We start from the raw sequence: 18,420 nt of genomic DNA, 5'->3' as shown, positions 1-18,420 counted from the left end.
CGTTTAGGGGCAGACAATGGCAAGCTCCTACACAAAGAGGTGGTGAGGATAGTTTGCAGCCATTCAGAAAGCAAGCCCAATGACTTTCCCCTTTGCATGCCAAGCAAGGCTCAAATGGCAGCACCCTTAGACGGAAAACTGGCATTATTTTCAAAAAAATTGGCATATTGTCTCAAAAGACAAATGGATCCTGGACATTATAAACAGAGGCTACAAATTCCATTTTCACACCCTTCCAAAAATGAGAGGCATGCCAAACCTGCCACACAATCAAAGGGCAGAGGCACAAAGACAAATTTCAGATCTCATGGACATGAAAGCTATTCAAGAGGTACCTACTCACGAACAAGGTCAAGGTTTTTATTCCAGACTATTCCTGGTACCAAGGAAGGGAAAAGATTGGAGACCTATTTTGGACCTATCCATCCTAAACACATTTTTACTCATACCAAAATTCAAGATGCTCACATTACAGCAGCTTCTTCCCATGCTGGGCAAGGAGTCTTTGCTGGTAACATTGGACCTCAAGGAGGCATACACCTGCATGTCCCAATCAGACAAAATTGCAGAAGATACCTCAGATTTCTTGCAGGTTCATCCCATTATCAATTCTCTGCGTTGCCCTTTGGCTTCTGTACTGCACCCAGAGTATTCACAAAATGCCTGGCATCAGTAATTGCCTACTGCAGACTTCAAGGGATACAAATATACCCATATTTGGATGACTGCCTGATCCAAGCAGACAGCAAGCACATACTTCTGAAACATCTGGCTTTTGTAATAATGTTGTTGAATTCTCTGGGATACACAGTCAACAAAAAGAAATCACGGCTAATACCCTCTCAGAAAATAATTTTCCTGGGTGCCAACTTGGACACAAACACCCAGATGGCCTACCTCACGCCAGAGAAGCAGGGGCAACTAACTCAATACTTCAGAAAACTAGCAAATTTCACCAGGCTGACTGCAAGGAAAATCCTGCAGGCTCTGGGATTCATGGCATCTTGCATCCTTCTAATCCCATGTGCAAAGCTGCATATGAGGAAACTTCAATGGTACCTGAAAAACCTATGGTCTCAACACAGCCACAGTTTGGAAACAATAATACCACTAATTCCATGTCTTCAAAAGGAATTTCTGTGGTGGGCTCAAGCATGCCAAACAAACACAGGTCTCCCATTCTGCAAGCCTCAAGCAAATCAAGTCATCACAACAGACGCCTCAGACTACGCCTGGGGGGAGCACATGACAGATCGGTGCATTCAGGGCAAATGGTCCCAAAAAGAAAAGCACCTTCACATCAATCAAAAGGAAATGTTAGCAGTAATAAATGCTATTATAGCTTTCAAAGACCTTCTACATCCAGGTCAACTATTGATAAGGACAGACAACACCACAGTAATGTGGTACATAAACAGGGAGGAACCCATTCATACCCCCTATGCAGGCTGGCCATGTCACTTTGGAACATGACCCTGGAATTACAAATCGAACTTCAAGCACAGCACTTGCCAGGCAAGGAAACCACGCTGGCAGACAACCTAAGCAGAAATATGACAGATCCACACGAATGGAAGTTGCATCCTCAAGTTTTTACAGAGATAATTCAAGCATGGGGAAGGCCAGACATAGATCTCTTTGCCTCCCACAAAAATCACCAATTGACAAAATTCTGCTCAAGGACTTTCCATCCACAGGCCTGGAGAGTGGACGCTCTCTCTTTCAGTTGGACAACAATGACAGTTTATGCCTTTCCACCTCTTCCTCTGCTGCCCAAAGTTCTATTAAAAACCAGAGCAGACAGACCAAAGATGATTCTCATTGCTCCAGACTGGCCAAGACAGCACTGGTACCCACTCCTGAGGAGCCTGACGCATTCGCCTCCGTGGACCCTACCTCTAATGCCTCCTCTTCTGACTCAACACAGCTTCAAAACTCTTCACAGTCAGCTGAAAACACTCAATCTGGCCGCATGGAAGATTCCTTAACATCACAACAGACCCTACTCTCCAAGGAGGTGCAGGATGTCATTTTGGAGGCCTGAAGGCCGTCTACTAGAAAAGCTTACTCCGCAAAATGGAAACGGTTTTGTGCCTGGAATGAGAAAAAGGGCCAGAATCCTGGAAAACTGAATTTACCTCAAATATTACAGTATCTAGCTGAGCTGCTAAGCAGTGGACTTTCATTCTCCTCCATCAAAATCCATGCCTCAGCCATTTCTGCAGAATACAACACTGATCCACCTTTATTCTCTCACCCCCTCTTAAGACAGTTCCTCAGAGGAGCAAAGAATATAAAACCCCCAAGGAAACAACCAATAACTGCTTGGGATCTCAATTTCATTCTTGAAAAGCTGACCTTGCCTCCTTTTGAGCCAGCTGCCTCAACAGATTTGCAATATTTGTCCTGGAAACCAGCTTTCCTTCTTGCCATCACCTCAGCTCGTAGGGTATCGGAACTACAAGCCCTCATGACTGGTGCAGCCTTTTATCATCTTCCAACAGGACAGAGTTTCCTTACGAACCAGCTCGTCCTTTATGCCAAAGGTGGTATCCAGGGTAGCTTTGAATCAGGCTATACACTTACCTACCTTTTACCCTAATCCTCAAAACAAAGGGGAGAGACTACTACATTCCTTGGACATCCACAGACAGCTGCGTTATTATTTGGACAGAACAAAGCCTTTCAGAAAATCAGAACAGCTCTTTGTGTCCTATGCTATAGGAGCTCAAGGGAAGCCAATTTCCAAACAGACAATCTCAAAATGGATAGCCCACTGCATACGCTTTTGTTACTCTTTTCATGGTAAAACTGTACCTGCAGGCATCAGATCTCACTCCACAAGGGCCACAGCTACCTCTGCAGCTTTCCTCAGAGGAGTTCCTACCAAAGATATTTTGGAAGCAGCCATTTGGAGTTCTGTGCATACCTTCTCCAAGCACTACCACCTACCATTATACTCCAAAACTAGAGCAGGCTTTGTCACTGCAGTCTTGCAGGGCATTCTGGCTCCTCCTAGTTCCACCTAGTGCCTACCACCCCTTTCTTAGCTTTGGGATTCTACCCATCTGTTATGACTGCAGCTGTATGTACGATGAACATAGTACAGTTTTGTACCTACCATAAATGTAGATGTTAGAGTGCTAATACAGCTGCAGTCCAGGTTTCCCTCCCTCCTTGCCCTCTTGGGACAGGCCTATTGGCTAACACCTCCTCATACTACCTGATTGGGGTATTCTTTTATGGTGTATTTGCTTGCAACTACTGTATTTTGATTATATTGCATTGCTTTATTACACAAATTTATGTATTGCCTTCCTTCGGGGGGCACCTGACATCTGGGGCAAGAAAAACTGAAGAAAATGGCATCGGCTGGTTCTTTTATACCCCTAGCGCACTGGCGTCAGGGAAGAAGCGACGACAACCGACGCCGGACCTAGACTTTGGAATTCGGCCGACCGAGGACCCGCCTGACTGCAGGAGAACCCTTCTGCTGACTGCAGCTGTATTAGCACTCTAACATCTACATTTATGGTAGGTACAAAACTGTACTTTCTTAGCCGGCCAAAGCTGAGGTTTTTAAGAAGAAAATATTTCACACTGTATCACTTAAATAGGCAAGGACAGGAAATCAAAGAATGTGGCTACCCCCACTCCTGTAATTACTAGCAAATAATAAAATTCAGCAAACACTGACTAACTTCCAGTTCAGTTAATATTCCTGTAACACAGTTAAAATCAATTTAAATACTGTATTTTTTGAAAACAAAGTGCAGATAAAGGTACTTAAATTCTCTTATACGTCCAGTTGAATACAGCTAGTTCTTAGCCGGCCAAAGCTGAGGTTTTTAAGCAGAAAATATTTCACATTCTTATGCAAGTTGCACAACTGTTTGTAGGCAGACGACCCTACTAGGCCTAGTGCTGCTCATTGGGGGGAACCAGTTTGGTTAAGTGGTCAATGTACTATAGTCATATATTTCCTGTGAGTAATGCTTTTGATTTGAGAAAGCATAAAAACATTTTCTTTATTTTTCATTTAGACTGTAAAGCAAATGTTGGTAACATGACAGAATGAGAAATTGTTTAAAAAAAATGGTTGTTTGGAACTGCTTTGCAATAGTTTGCTATGGACTTACTATGTTCTTATTGATATCAACACAAAAACTTGCAGTTTTCCTGCTATATAGGTTAACTGAAGGAAGTGGTGGTGCTGAAAAGTGAGAAGATGAATTTTGGTGAGCGTGGATAAGTCCTAAAATGGGTGTCTGCTTCTTAAACTTCTGATAGTGATATGGTTTTCATCTTTTAATTTAAGTGGTGGTAGTGATGAAAGGAGCCAGCACCTTATTTCAGAAATCAAACGATTGGAACAAGAACTTGATGCCATCAAATTGGAGGTGCTGACCATGCAAAGCCGAATGTCTTCTTGTGATAAAGTGAACAATCTACAAGAAACAGTAAGTGATTGTAGCTCTCTGATGTAGTACTACAGTATGTTGATATATTTTTTCCTATTCTTTCACATTGTTGACTAAGTCATTATAATAGTTTATACTTTTATGTAGAGGTCTGTCCTGTAACTTTTTTTTTCAGTCTATAGTTAAGTGAATACAGAGTGGTGATAGAGAAAAACAGATGTTCTTCATACCGATCACTGCTGCAGTAACCTTAAATTATATGAGTTGTATCCCAACAAGGATGTAGCAGTTGACCAGCTTCCAAAGCTTCAGGACACCTTCCATGTACCCAAATTGTCAGTTAGCTCAAGCTTAGCTGATTAAAAACAAGTTTGGGAACCAAGCTCTCCTGTGAATCACTGGTGCCGTTAGAGTATGCTCCCTCTGAGGCCTTCAAAGATTGACAGCTTGTACTGTTCCTCTGCTTGGCAGATAGGTTCCCTTTGGGAAAAAAAACTTCAATTTTTCTAAATATTGTTGCTAGTTTATCACTTTCCTTTTCAGGAAAGTTACTTTAAAGGTAGGAGTTTTGTGTTTTAATGAGATTGTCGTCTTTTTAAATGGGAGCTCACTTTTTTTCCTGTCTGTTTAAAAGTTGTGTAAAGTAACTGAAAACCATTTTTCTGTGGAAAATTCTGTTTATTTTACTTTTGTGAGAATTGCACTTTACTTTGTTTTTCTTTCAAAAAAGTAACTTTAAGAGACTTGTAGTTTTTATCAGGATTTGCTGCCTTGGGAAAAAGGCACCTTTTTCATCTTGACCAAGGAACAAAGTACCAGTCCCAAGGGTTGGTCAGTCATCTAGCTTCAAAAATAAAAAATTAAGCAAACAACCTTTGTTACCACAGCAAGCTAGCAATTTGCCTCATCCACAGGTGGGTGACTCTGCTGTGGCCATTTGTTGTACCTCATCTTGGTTCCTTCAGGTGTGTAGCACCCACAGCCACTGTGGACCGGGTTTTGTCAAGTCCTCTGCTGCTGCTGGGATCTCCTCAATGTGCATGGGAGAGCCACTCTCGTTGGGCCTGGGAGAAGGAACAAGGAAGGATTCTGTTTTGTCAGAAATGTTGAGCCCATCCTTGGGGAAGCTACTGCTGCCATTTATATACTTTTAACTGATACTTTTGATCATATTTTATGTCAAAAAGAAAGACAACTAAACATGTATGTATTCCTCCTCAAATGTCCTTTGACAGGAGTAGTTTACTGTGTTTGGGTCAGGGTTTTATTCAGGCGTTTGGTCCTTATTTATTGCTTTATGGAGAAAGAGAAAAGGATACCCCTTTTTCTGCAGAGATTTGATATTGTGAATCTGGATAGGAAGATGGAATAGATTCATGTTTTTCTCCTTGGTTTTCTGATTCAGACTCTGAGGAGAGTTTAGTTTCTGATTATTTCTTTGGGGTTCCTCACTATTTGAGACTATTTCCAGGACTTTTCTGAGCCTTCACCATTTCCTCCAGTTCTGCCAGCTTTGGATAATCTCTCTCCCTGCCTGTATTTTTTATTATGTAGTGAGCCTGCTGCCTTTAAAAAGGCAAAAATGCAGATAGAATATGCAAAGCTTGTCAGTCTTTAAGTTTTTATACACTCTTCCCAAATGTGACAGAGCAGCTATAGCGCAAGGTATTACTACTGCTATGCAGTTAATTCCTATCCTTATTCTTTCTAATAAGGATTGGAAGATTATTGATGGGCACAACATTTTAGTGTATGCTTCTGCAACTTTGATTCTCAGAATTTTGAATTGTCTAAATTGCATGTTGATGTTTATTCTGACTAGCTGTGAAAGTATGAGTAATGTTTGGTCTGCCATTACATTGTGTATATGACTTGATTGATAATTCTTCCAAGAGTATGCCCTCTGGTACTGTTTTGAGGAGGTTTGTCTGGCTGCATTTTCAGAACCTCCCACAAGGATGTAAATGAGTTTTATTTTCACTTTTGGATAACTATTCATTTTATGATTCCTTTGCTGCAAAGGTGATCAAAAATGTGATGAAAGGGTAAGTTCAACCTGGGAAGCTCTAAGATTTTTCTGTCCTCCTTTTTCTAACTTCCAAAGGTATTCTCTACCCCTCATCCAATTTTGGTATAATTGCATGGGTGTTCCAGAAAGAATTCAGGGATCCCCAAAACTAAGGATAGTCCAACTAATCAGTATTAACTATTTATGGGATTTTGGTCCCCCCCCCACACACACACACTGGCAGTCCGTCTTCCATTATGAATTTCTGTTTTTCTATTTAGTGGCAGTTTCAAATGTGTTCTGAAGATCATTTATCAAGTTTATAGGTGGCAGTGAGAGGATATTCCTCCTTGACTGGAGGTTTTTTTCCTCATCCCCTAAACCAGATTCCTTTATTTCCACCTGTCCATCATTGTATGCTATTCCGGGAGTGATTGAACCAGTTCCTCCTTCCCAAATTAGGAAAGGTTTTTGTTCATTTGTTCAAAGATGTTTTTATTGCCCAAGAAAGGTGATGCTTGGAGACCAGTTCTTGATATTTCTTCTTAGACTGGATTGTGATAATGCCTAACTTCAAAGTAATGTCACTTCACAATCTGTTACCTTTTCTTCCTCTATCAAATAAATGAACGACAGACCAAAAACAAGAAACAAAAAATGCTTGGCACTGAAGATAACAGGACTGTATTTACTAAATCACACTATAAATAATGAATGTTAAAACTAGCGCTTTCGTCTTAAACAAATTCAAGACTTCTTCAGATACAATACCCTTGTATCCCTGCTAATTTAAAAGTCCCTCTTAGTCACATGACATATTACAGTCATTCCGTTACCTACCATTCTCCTTTAATTTACTTAAGTTTCATATTAAGTTAATTAAATTCAAGTAAAATGTAAAATACAAACGAATATATACATTATATTAAACAGATAATAAATGCATAGATATTTACTATTTCAAACAATATGAATACTTTAAAATAATTGTGAAAACAATTCCTTTATCATTTTAAGGACTTCAACTTTAAAACTGGTGCAGTACTGGCTTGTTCATTAATACCTGGCCAGTTGCACACATTCCAGTACAACTGCCAATGTATATCTTTGATTTCCAAATGGATTTTCCATGGTCTCCCTCTTGGCTCTGGTCTAATCTGTTTCAGCAGTGAAAACTTAAGTGTGCCCTGGATATTCACGTATGTGTCTACTAAGAGCATTAGTCGTTTTACCTTTCTTGATGTCCTGTAAATGTTCACAGAGTGTTTTACGGATTTTTCTTTTAGTTTTGCCTATGTAAAAACACTCATTATTGACAAAGGGCTATGTATACTGGGGCTCTACTATCACAATCTGCTCTCAGTTGCATCCTGAAGCTTTTCCCTCTGATATTAGAACTGTTCCCTGTATAAACAAAACTACAAACCAAACATATTCCACAGCTTGTCATTCCCTTGATAGAGGTATTAATCTTTTGAGGTTTTTCAAGCCAGTTCTTCAAGGTGCTGTTTCTCTTATACACCACCATTGGAGCAGCTCCCATCATGTCAGTTTTCTTCCTTGTTCATGTTTGCTGGTGGTAACTATTTAAAAGATGCTTATCTTCTCATTCTTTTTTTTTTTTCATTCAGAATTCACTCCTTTCTTAAGGTTTGTGTGTCTGGATCCCTTTCAGTTCTCTGCTTTATGCTTTGGGTTATCCACTGCACCAGTAGTATAAACTATGGCTGGCCCCTGTTATAACTTGTTGCAGGCTGCAGGATGTCCTTTTTCTTTTCTTTTTTTTCATATTTAAATGACTTGCTTATCTTTGCAGAGTCTTTCTCAAAGTGTCAGGAATCTCTCACTTGGGTGAGTGATCTCTTACACAAGCTGGGATTCCAAGAGAACATTCAAAAGTCGTTTTTTGGCACCTTCACACAGGAATGTGTTCCTGGGATGTCAACTGGGCACCCAAGTTCAAAGAGCTTTTCTTCCACAAGAAAAAATAGATATATTTAAATCTTTTTCTAATAGTTTCCACTCAGACGTCTGTCACCATGAAGGAATACCTCAAGATTTTGGGTCTCATGTCATCTATGATTCTTATGGTAACCGTGCCGAGATTGTCCTTGAGAAAAGTACAGTGGTAGCTGAAGTCTCTTTGGTCCCAGCATCAATATCCCTAATCTTTTCAAACCCAAGTGCTGGAGTTCATGAGTAGAAAAATTAATTGATGGAGACAGCAAATATCCCTAAATTTGGATCTCCCCTTATTCCTCCCGGTTCCAAAGCAGTCAGTCATCACAGATGTCTCAGACTTTGCTTGAGGAAAAGTTTCAGGAAGGATAACAGTGCAAGGAGTGTGGGACACCTTAGACAGATGCAAGCACATGAATATAAAATAGATGCTACCCTTGATCAAGGCACTCAAATCTCTGAATTATCTTTGGTCCCCAGGACCTCTTCAGGTTGTTTCAGCCAATACCACAGTCATATGGTACATCTTCAAGCAGATAGGAACCAGATTGTCCCTCTTTTGCAGACTAGAAATGTTATCTTGGGATATAGCTTCACAGCACACTCTCACTTGTACAGATATCCTTCATTCCATCAGAACAATATTGGGCAGCAGACAAGTTGAATAGGCCAGGGCCGACCCTAACATATCCAAAGTAGATCAGGGGGTCTTTCAAGATTTTCCTGTAGTAGCACCATTTGCCTCCTCTCTAAATAGTCAGCTAGCAAGATTCTTCTCCAGGTCTCCATGCTAGAAGGCTTGGAAGATAGATGCCTTTTTCTTTGATAGGAATGATGTCTTGAATGAAGCACTGTTGCAGTATTTCTGACATAAGGGTTGTCTCTGCTGTCTGGCCAGGGTACCAAAGCGTTACCTTCCCAAGGTTGTATATCTGACGCATGACCTCATTTCATATGCATTGGAGTATAAAGATGGACATATGAGCACGGATCCTGAGACTATATTGCTGCTAGCCCGAACATAGTTTATACATCTGCCAGACTGATTACCAATTGGTTATTGTATCTTTGCTTTGATCATTTATCCAGATAAATGCTTTGTTGGAGAACCTTCCTTTTTTACTTGAGCTATTTTCTTGAAAACAAAGTTGTTAAAATGTCAGGAGGGGTAAGTGCAAGTGCAGTAGTCTTGCATACCAAGTGCTTTTTTTTTTCCTAGGCCTAAAACTGTATCTCATATGTTGCTCAATCTGTCAGTCATTAATTCTCAAAACCTTTAGGTCAATGCTTTCCACTCTCAACATCTTACTCGAGACTCAGCATCTTAAACTTGTGGCTCAGTTCAAGATGTCTGACTTCCACATACCTGGACATTCCTCTGCCACCAAAGAAGAAGCTAAAGAGGCATTGAATGGATCCACAGTCCAACATTTCTGACTCTTGACATACCTGCTGAGCTTCCAGAACCTGTGGCACATCAGGTTACCTCTCGTGCCTGCTACCAAAACCCTGTTGGAGGTCAGCATGGCTTCTGAGGCCTTACAGACTGCTGATATATCCGAAGAACAGCATCTCATTATTTCTAAGGGACTCTACAGTCTCCCTCAAATTTTAATTCAGGAAGAAATACTGGGGTCTCTAGTAGAAGTCAGACAGGGTTCTGAACCTCCGCATCTCGACCAGGCAGATGTCACATCCACAAAGAAAAAGAAGACTAAGCATGTGGCTTTTTCTTCAGCATTTAGGGAAAAGCAGTGGGTAGACTTCTCCCAGGAATTATTCAAAGCGCCGTCTCTGGGTCTTCACAACCACAGGCTGTTTTGAAAAAAACTCTCCTGGATTCCTCCTCTTCTGTCGAAGAATAGTACTATGATTTGTGACCATTCTGTGGACTATTCCTCTCAGCTGCATTCTCCAGGACAAGATCTCTTCCAGTGAAGAGGACTCTGTCTCACCTGATTCCCCTATTGAAGTTTCCTTAAGGTAGATTATATGGAATGTGATGAAACACTTTGAATGGCAATCCATGCAGATCTCTGATGCTCAAAAGATGTATTACAGCCTCTTGGAAATGGGTACTCCTGCCATTTTTTCCTGTCCTTCCTATTCCTGAGGCTTTCCAGGACACCTTTCAGTCCATCTCTTCTGCACTTGAGTCTCAATCATCAGCTCCTAAAAGACCAGACTGGTTTTACAAGGTGCTGGATGACCCAAAGTATTTTTACAAGAATCCAGTGGCAGATGTGTCTGCAGTATCTCAATTCAGATAAGCCATTTTAGCTTTTGCCCAGTGCAAAACCCCTACTTATAGATAAAGATAGTAAGACTGTGGCTAGATGGGGAAAAGAGGCTTACATTTCTGCTACCTTCTCTTCTAGGGCAGTTAACTACCAGACTTAAATGACAAAGTACTGTATTGCTACCCTAAATTCCTTAAACATTGTTATACTGGACCCCCCCTTACAGCACAGTCTAAGGATCAAATGCAGCGCTCACTGTCCCATGCCACTCAAATAGCCAGACAGAGCATTAATGCAGTATATGCTTCTTCTAAGGCAGCTGCCATGGAATCTGTTTTTCACAGATATGCATGGCTTCACAGTCAGTCTGTCCCTGAGGATTTCAAATCAAAATTTTTAGACTTTCCTTTGGACAAAGACTTGCTGTTTGCTCCTCCAGGTGCCAGTCTGTTAAAAACTCTCCCAGACCGAGGTAAAAATGTTAGGGGGGGAAATTGTGTGTGTATTTATTTTTATTTGAGGGTTTTCAATAAAACAAAAAGTTCTGCAAAATATGACATAGGCTCAAATGACAAGAAACAGTTGTATAAAAAATTAACCTGCCAAAGAGTGCATGCATGCAACATAAAAGCTGGCACTAGACACTTAACAAAAAAAGCTTTTATACATAAAAGGTGGGGATAATAATCCTTCAAGAATAAGATTATTTCTGTAACGTTAATGGTCTCACAGATGAATCCGAAACAGAAAGAGCAGTGAACTATATTATAAAATGAAGAGTGCAAATAGCTATTCTACAGGAGACACACTTGGAAAAAAATGAGTATGTGAATTTGATAAAGAAATTTTTTAGGATGGTTATTCATTAGAATACTTGGGGCAAAGAAAGAGAGGAGTACTTACATTAATTGCAAGAGGAGCTCCAATAGTAATAGAAGAGGAAAAAAGACAATAATAGATTTGTAGTACTAGGGGCTACTGGCAAGGGAGGAGGATTACACTGACATGTATTTATATTCCACTGGAAACTGGTATAATAGAGCTAGCTAATGAAAATTCTGGGAGAAATAATCAGCTTTCAGCAAAGAATATTACTTATAGGTGGGGACTAGAATTTGATATCTAACAGTGAAGGTCTTGGGGGGGGGCCAGAAAGGGAAATGTAACAAAGGAAGGGGATTTTTAAAGAAATGTATGAAAATATTTGACATGGAAGATGTGAATTCTGTTCTAGGAATTTGAAGTAAATTTACATATTCCCCAAGACAGAAAAACTGGGCTAGGCTAGACAGCATTTACATTTCACAGGAACATATGCATTTAATGAAGGTCTTGATACTTACCAAATAACAATTTCAGATAATGTACCAATAGTAAATAAAATAAAACACAGGATAATGAAATAAAAATGGGACACTGGTGCTTTCCTACCTGTTGAAAAGAGGAATTTAAGGAATGGGTAGTGGAAATTATTCAAGAGATATTCGAGACTTCTGAAAATATAGCTAATGAGTAGAATAAAATTAAAATGGAATTTAAAAAGTTGGGTAGAAATAAAAGAAAGGGAGCTATGGTTAAGAAGCAACAAGAAATATTTAGAGGGACTGACAGATATTAAAGTATTGCAAAATAGGGAGAATCTCACAGAACAAGAAGAGGAGCAACTGCAGAATGCTAAACAAAATAAGGGATTACCTTGTTTTTATGCATGAGCTTAGAAAGATTGCTCTTAAGCAGCGCTTTTTTTGTTAACTCTGGAGCACAAAAACTTTTAGCACAACTTCTGAGACAACAAAGTAGAAAGGCCTATCACCATGCTTAGGGAGCCTATTACAAGGAAGATAACTAGGGATCCTGTAGAGGTATTAGAAATATTTCAGAAATTCCATGAAAGTCTGTATAAAGCAGATAAATATGGAAATCCAAAAAAGGTACAAATGGAAATGTTTATGGAAGACTTAAATATGCCAAGACTAGAGGAAGAGGAAGTGCAATTACTAACAGGAGGAGTTGAGATAAAAATGGTGATGTCTCTGGAATAGACTTCCCCATACATGTCAAAGTACGTCGCTGACCCTCTTCAAGTGCAACCTTGATTGAGTAGACGGGTAGCCACAAATTTGGCCCAGGATTCCACCTGTGTCCCTCATTGACAGTGGCAACAGGTGCTGATTGGGGTTTCTTTTTTGGGTATAACCTTCTGGCTAGGCTTGTAAGGGCCCCAGAGTCATTAGCCCAGTAATCTCTTATGATCCTATGTATAACCAATCTACAGGAAAGTCCCCAGGATTAGATGGTATTCCTGTGGAAGCTTGGAAGCTAGGAGGAAAAAAAACTGATGAAGATCTGGAAGGTTTTGTTTGACAGTATTTTAAGAGGAGAATTACTAGCATTCTGGAAGAAAACTGTAGTAGCTATACTACCTAAAGAGGGTAAAGATCCATCCGATCCAACTTCATACAGGCCCATTTCAATACTAAAACCATGATTATAAAGCGTTTGTCTATAATGGCCAAAAGAATAGCAAATGTGATGCCAAAATTGATAGATATGGATCAGTGTGGTTTTGTGGACGGTAGGCAAACATTTGACAACATAAAGAGAACAGTGATAATCCAGAGGGAAGCAGAATGTAAGAAAATACTGCTGTTGCTTATGGGTCTTGATGCAGAGAAAACATTTGACAGAATAATCTGGGATTTTATGAGCAGCACAATGGAAGCATTTGCTAAATTTCATAAAATTATAAGGTTGATTAAGAAGATATGTGAAGGATCAGAGGTGAAAATTAAAGTGGGTGGGGTCTTCTCTGATAATCTCTGCTTAAGCAGAGGAACCAGGCAGGTGTGCCCTCTCTCCCCTTTATTGTTTGCATTATATTTAGAACCAATAATAAGGGACTCAGAAATTCAAGGATATAATTGTTATGGTAGTCAAGAAAAGCTGGCTGTATTTGCAAATATCATTATTTTATACCTGACAAAACCAGAAAGAGACATTACAGTGTTTTGGAACATATTGAGACAGTTTCAAACCTTTTTGGGATATAAAATTAATGAAGCAAGAATAAAAGCATTAGCGGCAAACTATGTACCCATGTACAAACTGGTTCAGCAATATCCATATTTATGGGGGGCATGATAAAATGAAGTATTTAGGAGTATAGATTAAAATGATACTGGTGTAGCAGCTAAGGATATGTGGGGAGAGACTAAACAACAGATGATATGAAACTAAGAAAATGTAAGCTCTGTTATATGGATATTGATAGATGCAAACAGTTAAAATGTTTGTCCCTTTAGTGTTATACACTGATCAGGCATATTTGTATCAACGAGAAGAGAAGCTGTAGATAGCAATTAATAAAGAGCTAAAGGTTTTTATCTGTGAGAGGAAGATGGCATGGATCCCTTCTTAGGGCAGTGTGCTGGCAGACTCCCTAAGCCACTGCCTGTAGGACCCCCACGAATGGTCATGGAACAGAGAGATTTTCTGGACAATCACCCTTTAGTGGGGCACTCCTCAGATAGACCTCTTTGCATCAACAAGTAACCATCAGTTCCCCCAGTGCTGTACCAGGGATGATTATCCCACAGCCTGGAGGACATATGTCTGTTCCTTCCAATGGATGGGAAGTTCCTCTATGCCCTTCCTCCCCTGCCTCCTTTTCCAGAAAATCTTCTCAACACACAAAAGGAAGCACCCAAACTCCTTTTACTGACCCCTTGGCCAGGGCAGCATTGGTTTCATCTGCTATTTCCCCTGACAAAGGGAATGACGTGTCTTCAGCCGGATGGGATAACTCCACAAAAAGGAATGTTGCTTCACTCAAAGCTTCCATCTCTTTACTTGACTTTTTATTCCTTGAAGACACCTCTTCTCTGAATAAGGCATTCAAGTCCTACAGGAAGTCAGGAGATCCTCTACTAGAAAATCTTACACAGGTTTTCCCATTGGTGCCTCAAGCATAGTCAGGAGCCACTTCTACCGCATGTTCTTCTGTAGTACAATATCACTGCAAGCTACTTCACTCAAGTTTGCCCTACTCCTTTTTTTAAAAGCTCACCTGTATGCTATCAATATCTGCCTCCCTCTTAGCCCTCCACTTATAGCTTGAGCAGAGGTCAAGCTTTTCCTCTGGGGAGTGCTGCATCTTTACCCATCAAAGAAACCCATATCTTCCCCCTTGGGATTTTATTTTTTTTTTTTTGAGAAAAGCTTACACTACCTTCTTTTGAACCATCATCTTCTGCTTCTCTAATATTCTGTAGTTAGAATACTGTACATACATCTCTTGGCCCTCACCTCGGCTTAGAGAGTTTGTTACAAGATCTCATGGCCATTCACCCATATCTTATTTTTCACACTGACAGGGTGACTCTCTGGGCTAATCCATCCGTCATGCATAAGGTAGTGCACAAGCAGCCCCTCAGTCAGGCTGTTTACCTACCCAGTTTTTTCCCAATCCAAAAAATAGGGGGAAATAATCTTAAATTTTCTGGACAAAACTAAGTCTTCCAGAAAGACTGACTAGCTGTTTGTATCATTTATGAGCCCTACACTGGGCTAGATGGCCTCTAAACAAACTATTATAGCTAGGATTTCTAAGGCTATCTCTTTCTGCTACTCGCACTATAGTAAGACCATGCCTTCCTTCCCTAAAGCATATTCCATGAGGGCAGTGGCTTCCAGGGACTTTCCTCAAAGCATTGCACCCCAGGTCTATCCTGTTAGCTGCCACTTGGTCCTCTGAACACACCTTTATCAAACACTGCAAAAGTGATGCTTTCTCTAGGTCCAGGGCAGCATTTGCTAGGTCAGTAATGTCCAGACTGCAGGACAATTTCTACTCAGTAGCCAACCTCCATTTCTTCCTTTTACAGCTGTGGGAAACACCCATATATCAGCAATAATACAACGGTGATTTCAGTCAGGACATAGTATAGTGTAAGAACTTACCATAACAGTAGATGTCCTAATAATCACTGTTGGAGTATTCCAACCCACCCTCCATTCCTGTCTTCCCTATTTTACTTCTAATTTCCTATTCATCTCACCTTTGCTTTGAGTCTTAACTCTGTTGCATGGAATCTGGGGAGCTTTCTTAACCTGTTCAAGCTACACACCTCCTAGATGACTAGTCTCTCTCAATAGTCTTTAGGCTACTAGCTTGGAAATAATCTGAAGATCCATGCTCGTACATTCATCTTTATATCCCATTGCATAGGAGCTAAGGTCCTGCATTGGGAAATACAACCACAGGAAGGTAAAGCTTTGGTACTCTAGCTGAATGTCAGTGGTAACAACACATATGTCAGGAATACTGCAACAGTGATCAGTAGGACATCTGGACATCTACTGTTATGATAAATTCTTGCACAGTTTTACTTTGCTGTATGCTTTTCCACCCTTTCCACTGATATCCAGGGTAGTCCTGAAGATTCAGAAGGAATCTCCAAGATCTTTCTGATGACTCCCTTTCTGGCCCAGCCAACAATGGTTCTCTGTTCTTTTGGAAATGGTCAGGGGCAATTACCACATGCTTCCTCACTGGATGGGTCTACTCGCACACGATCATGAGTGCTTGATACACCCTGACCCCAGTCAGCTTCAAATGACTGCCTTGATATTTTATTTATTTATTTGACATTTGTTAACTGGGTTAGTCCATCTGAGCCAATGGCCAGTTTTCAGTGGAGAACCGAGGAGAAAAGCTCCAGCAATACAAACATAAAAAGGTAATGTAGGCAATAGACGAAACCCAAGAAAAACAGTGCAGCAGTACAACATGAGCAGAAATTACATACACAGTAATCAGATGAAACGAATAACTGTAATAAAAATAAAACAAAATGAAGTAAATATAGCCAGTACATTTAAGTATTTACAATAATGACATATCTGGTCCTGATATGATCTTGTTTTCCTTTAAGCACCCGTTTACTAAAGATGTGCAGCAATACAGCAAGTACTAATGGAGGCAAGAAAGTCTGCTACTAGAAAATCATATATTAACAAATAGAAAAGGTTTTCTACTTAGTGCCAACAGCAGCAATATAACCAGCAGCCATTCAGGGATGGGTGTTCTCTGGTTTTACAATATTTGTGTGAGTTACTTTCCTATGGCCTTTCTTATCCTCCATCAGGGTTATTTTATTGACTATTCAGCATGTCTGCCGTGAATCCTCCTTTCAAGGATTTCTTTTGTCAAAATGTTTTTGAAAGCGGTTTTACTGAAGACGCTTCCAAGAAAACTACTGGTTTCTTAGGATTTTAATTTTGTGTTAATGAAGCTTACATTTGCTCCATTTGAGCAAGATAATCTGAGAGACTGAGATTCTTAACATGTAAAACAGTTGTACTGATTGCACTACCTGTGGAAGAAGTGCAAGTTGCAAGCTCTTATGGTGAGTCAACCATATCTTATCTTCCACAGAGACAGTTTTTTTTGAAAGCTAATTTCTTTTAGGCTTAAAGTGGTATCTAAGTGCATTTTAAGATGAACTATCCATGCCTCTGTTTTCTTTACTGATCTTAAAATGAGGGCGAAAGGATATTCCTTCCTTGGATGTCCAGTGGACCGCTCTGGTACTATCTTTATAGAGCTAAATCTTTCAGGTCTTAGGATCTGCTGTTCTTTCCTTGTGAGGGTAAGAAGGGACAACCTGTGTTAATACAGACTATTTCCAAATGGTTGTCTAAGGCTGTCCCCTTTTCTTATACTCATCACAACAAAACTGGTCCAGGCAGGGTCAAGGCCCACTCTACTAGGGTCTTGGTTTCATCTGTGGCTTTTTGTAAAGGGTTGATTTCTAAAAGTATTATAGAAGAAGCAGCTTGGGTCTAAATACCACATCCGAGGTGTCTGTGAAGAGGTCCTGAGAGGGGATAGGAGTTTGGAAAGGAAGCTCTGGGTTGAAGGACAGCTGATGAATATACCACTGAAGTTCCAACTTGAGGCATGGAAGTAGGGAGACTAGAAAATCTGAAGGATGAGAATGTTGAAGTCAAGCGGACTCTAGAAAAAAGTTTTCTCATGTAGAGTTTAGCTAGAGGAGGCATATAGGGATGGTGGAAGCCATGTAACCCATAGCCCTCAGAAATTCTGTGGCTGTGATTGAAGCCAAAGGAAGAAGGGATTGAAAGAAAGTCATGAGTTAAGGCCTTGGGATGAGGTAGGGATACCAGCATTGGAGCAGTCTGGATCCTGCAACCCAGAAAAATATGATCCTGAGATGAAGTCAGCAATGACTTCTGGAAATTTGCTGTAAACACCTGGCTTTGTTGGATAGAAATAGTAAAGTGTAGATGCCGAAGTAAGATCTCTTGAGAGGAGGCCTGAATAAGCAGGTTGTCCAGGTAAGGAAAGACCTGTATATCCCCCTTAGCCTGCAGAAAGCAACCACAGGAGTGAGATATTTGGTGAAGACCCTTGGGTCAGTAGATCAGCCAAAGGCAAATCAGAGAACTGGAAATGCCAGGAAGCAGCAGAGAAAGGTAAAAACTTCCTGAAAAGGGCAGGAGTAGAAATATGTAGATAAACATGCTTGAGATGGAGGGGAACCAGAAAGGTCTGAGGAGGTAGCAGAGGAAACAATATTTGAAGGGATAGCATCAGAAAGGAAGGAACCTTCAAAAAGATGGTTAGCTGAGAAAGATCCTGAATGGGCCTCCAATTGCCTTCTTTTCTGGATACCAAAACATTCTGGAATAAAACCCATTACCCCTCTGAGGAGGTGGAAATTCTTGAATTGTTCCTTGAACCAACAGGCCCTGAAGCACCTGTGGAAAA

At 40.4% G+C, this 18,420-nt stretch overlaps 1 protein-coding gene across 6 annotated transcripts in view; it reads left to right on the top strand.

Moving 5' to 3' along the window:
• Positions 1–18,420, top strand: part of SUN1 (Sad1 and UNC84 domain containing 1) — a 2,891,160-nt gene that overhangs the window by 2,090,126 nt on the left and 782,614 nt on the right. For all 6 annotated transcript variants that reach the window (XM_044089680.1, XM_044089681.1, XM_044089682.1 and 3 more), the window contains one exon: positions 4,319–4,460. In XM_044089680.1, coding sequence (XP_043945615.1) covers positions 4,319–4,460 — 142 coding nt within the window. The remainder of the gene's footprint in view (positions 1–4,318; positions 4,461–18,420) is intronic.

This window comes from Protopterus annectens, chromosome 12.part0 (genome assembly GCF_019279795.1).
Source record: "Protopterus annectens isolate FY-2018-M chromosome 12.part0, PAN1.0, whole genome shotgun sequence".
NCBI classification, from domain to species: Eukaryota; Metazoa; Chordata; order Ceratodontiformes; family Protopteridae; genus Protopterus; species Protopterus annectens.
The sequence above is the reverse complement of the archived record's forward strand: the minus strand, read 5'-3'. Positions and strand labels throughout refer to the sequence as shown.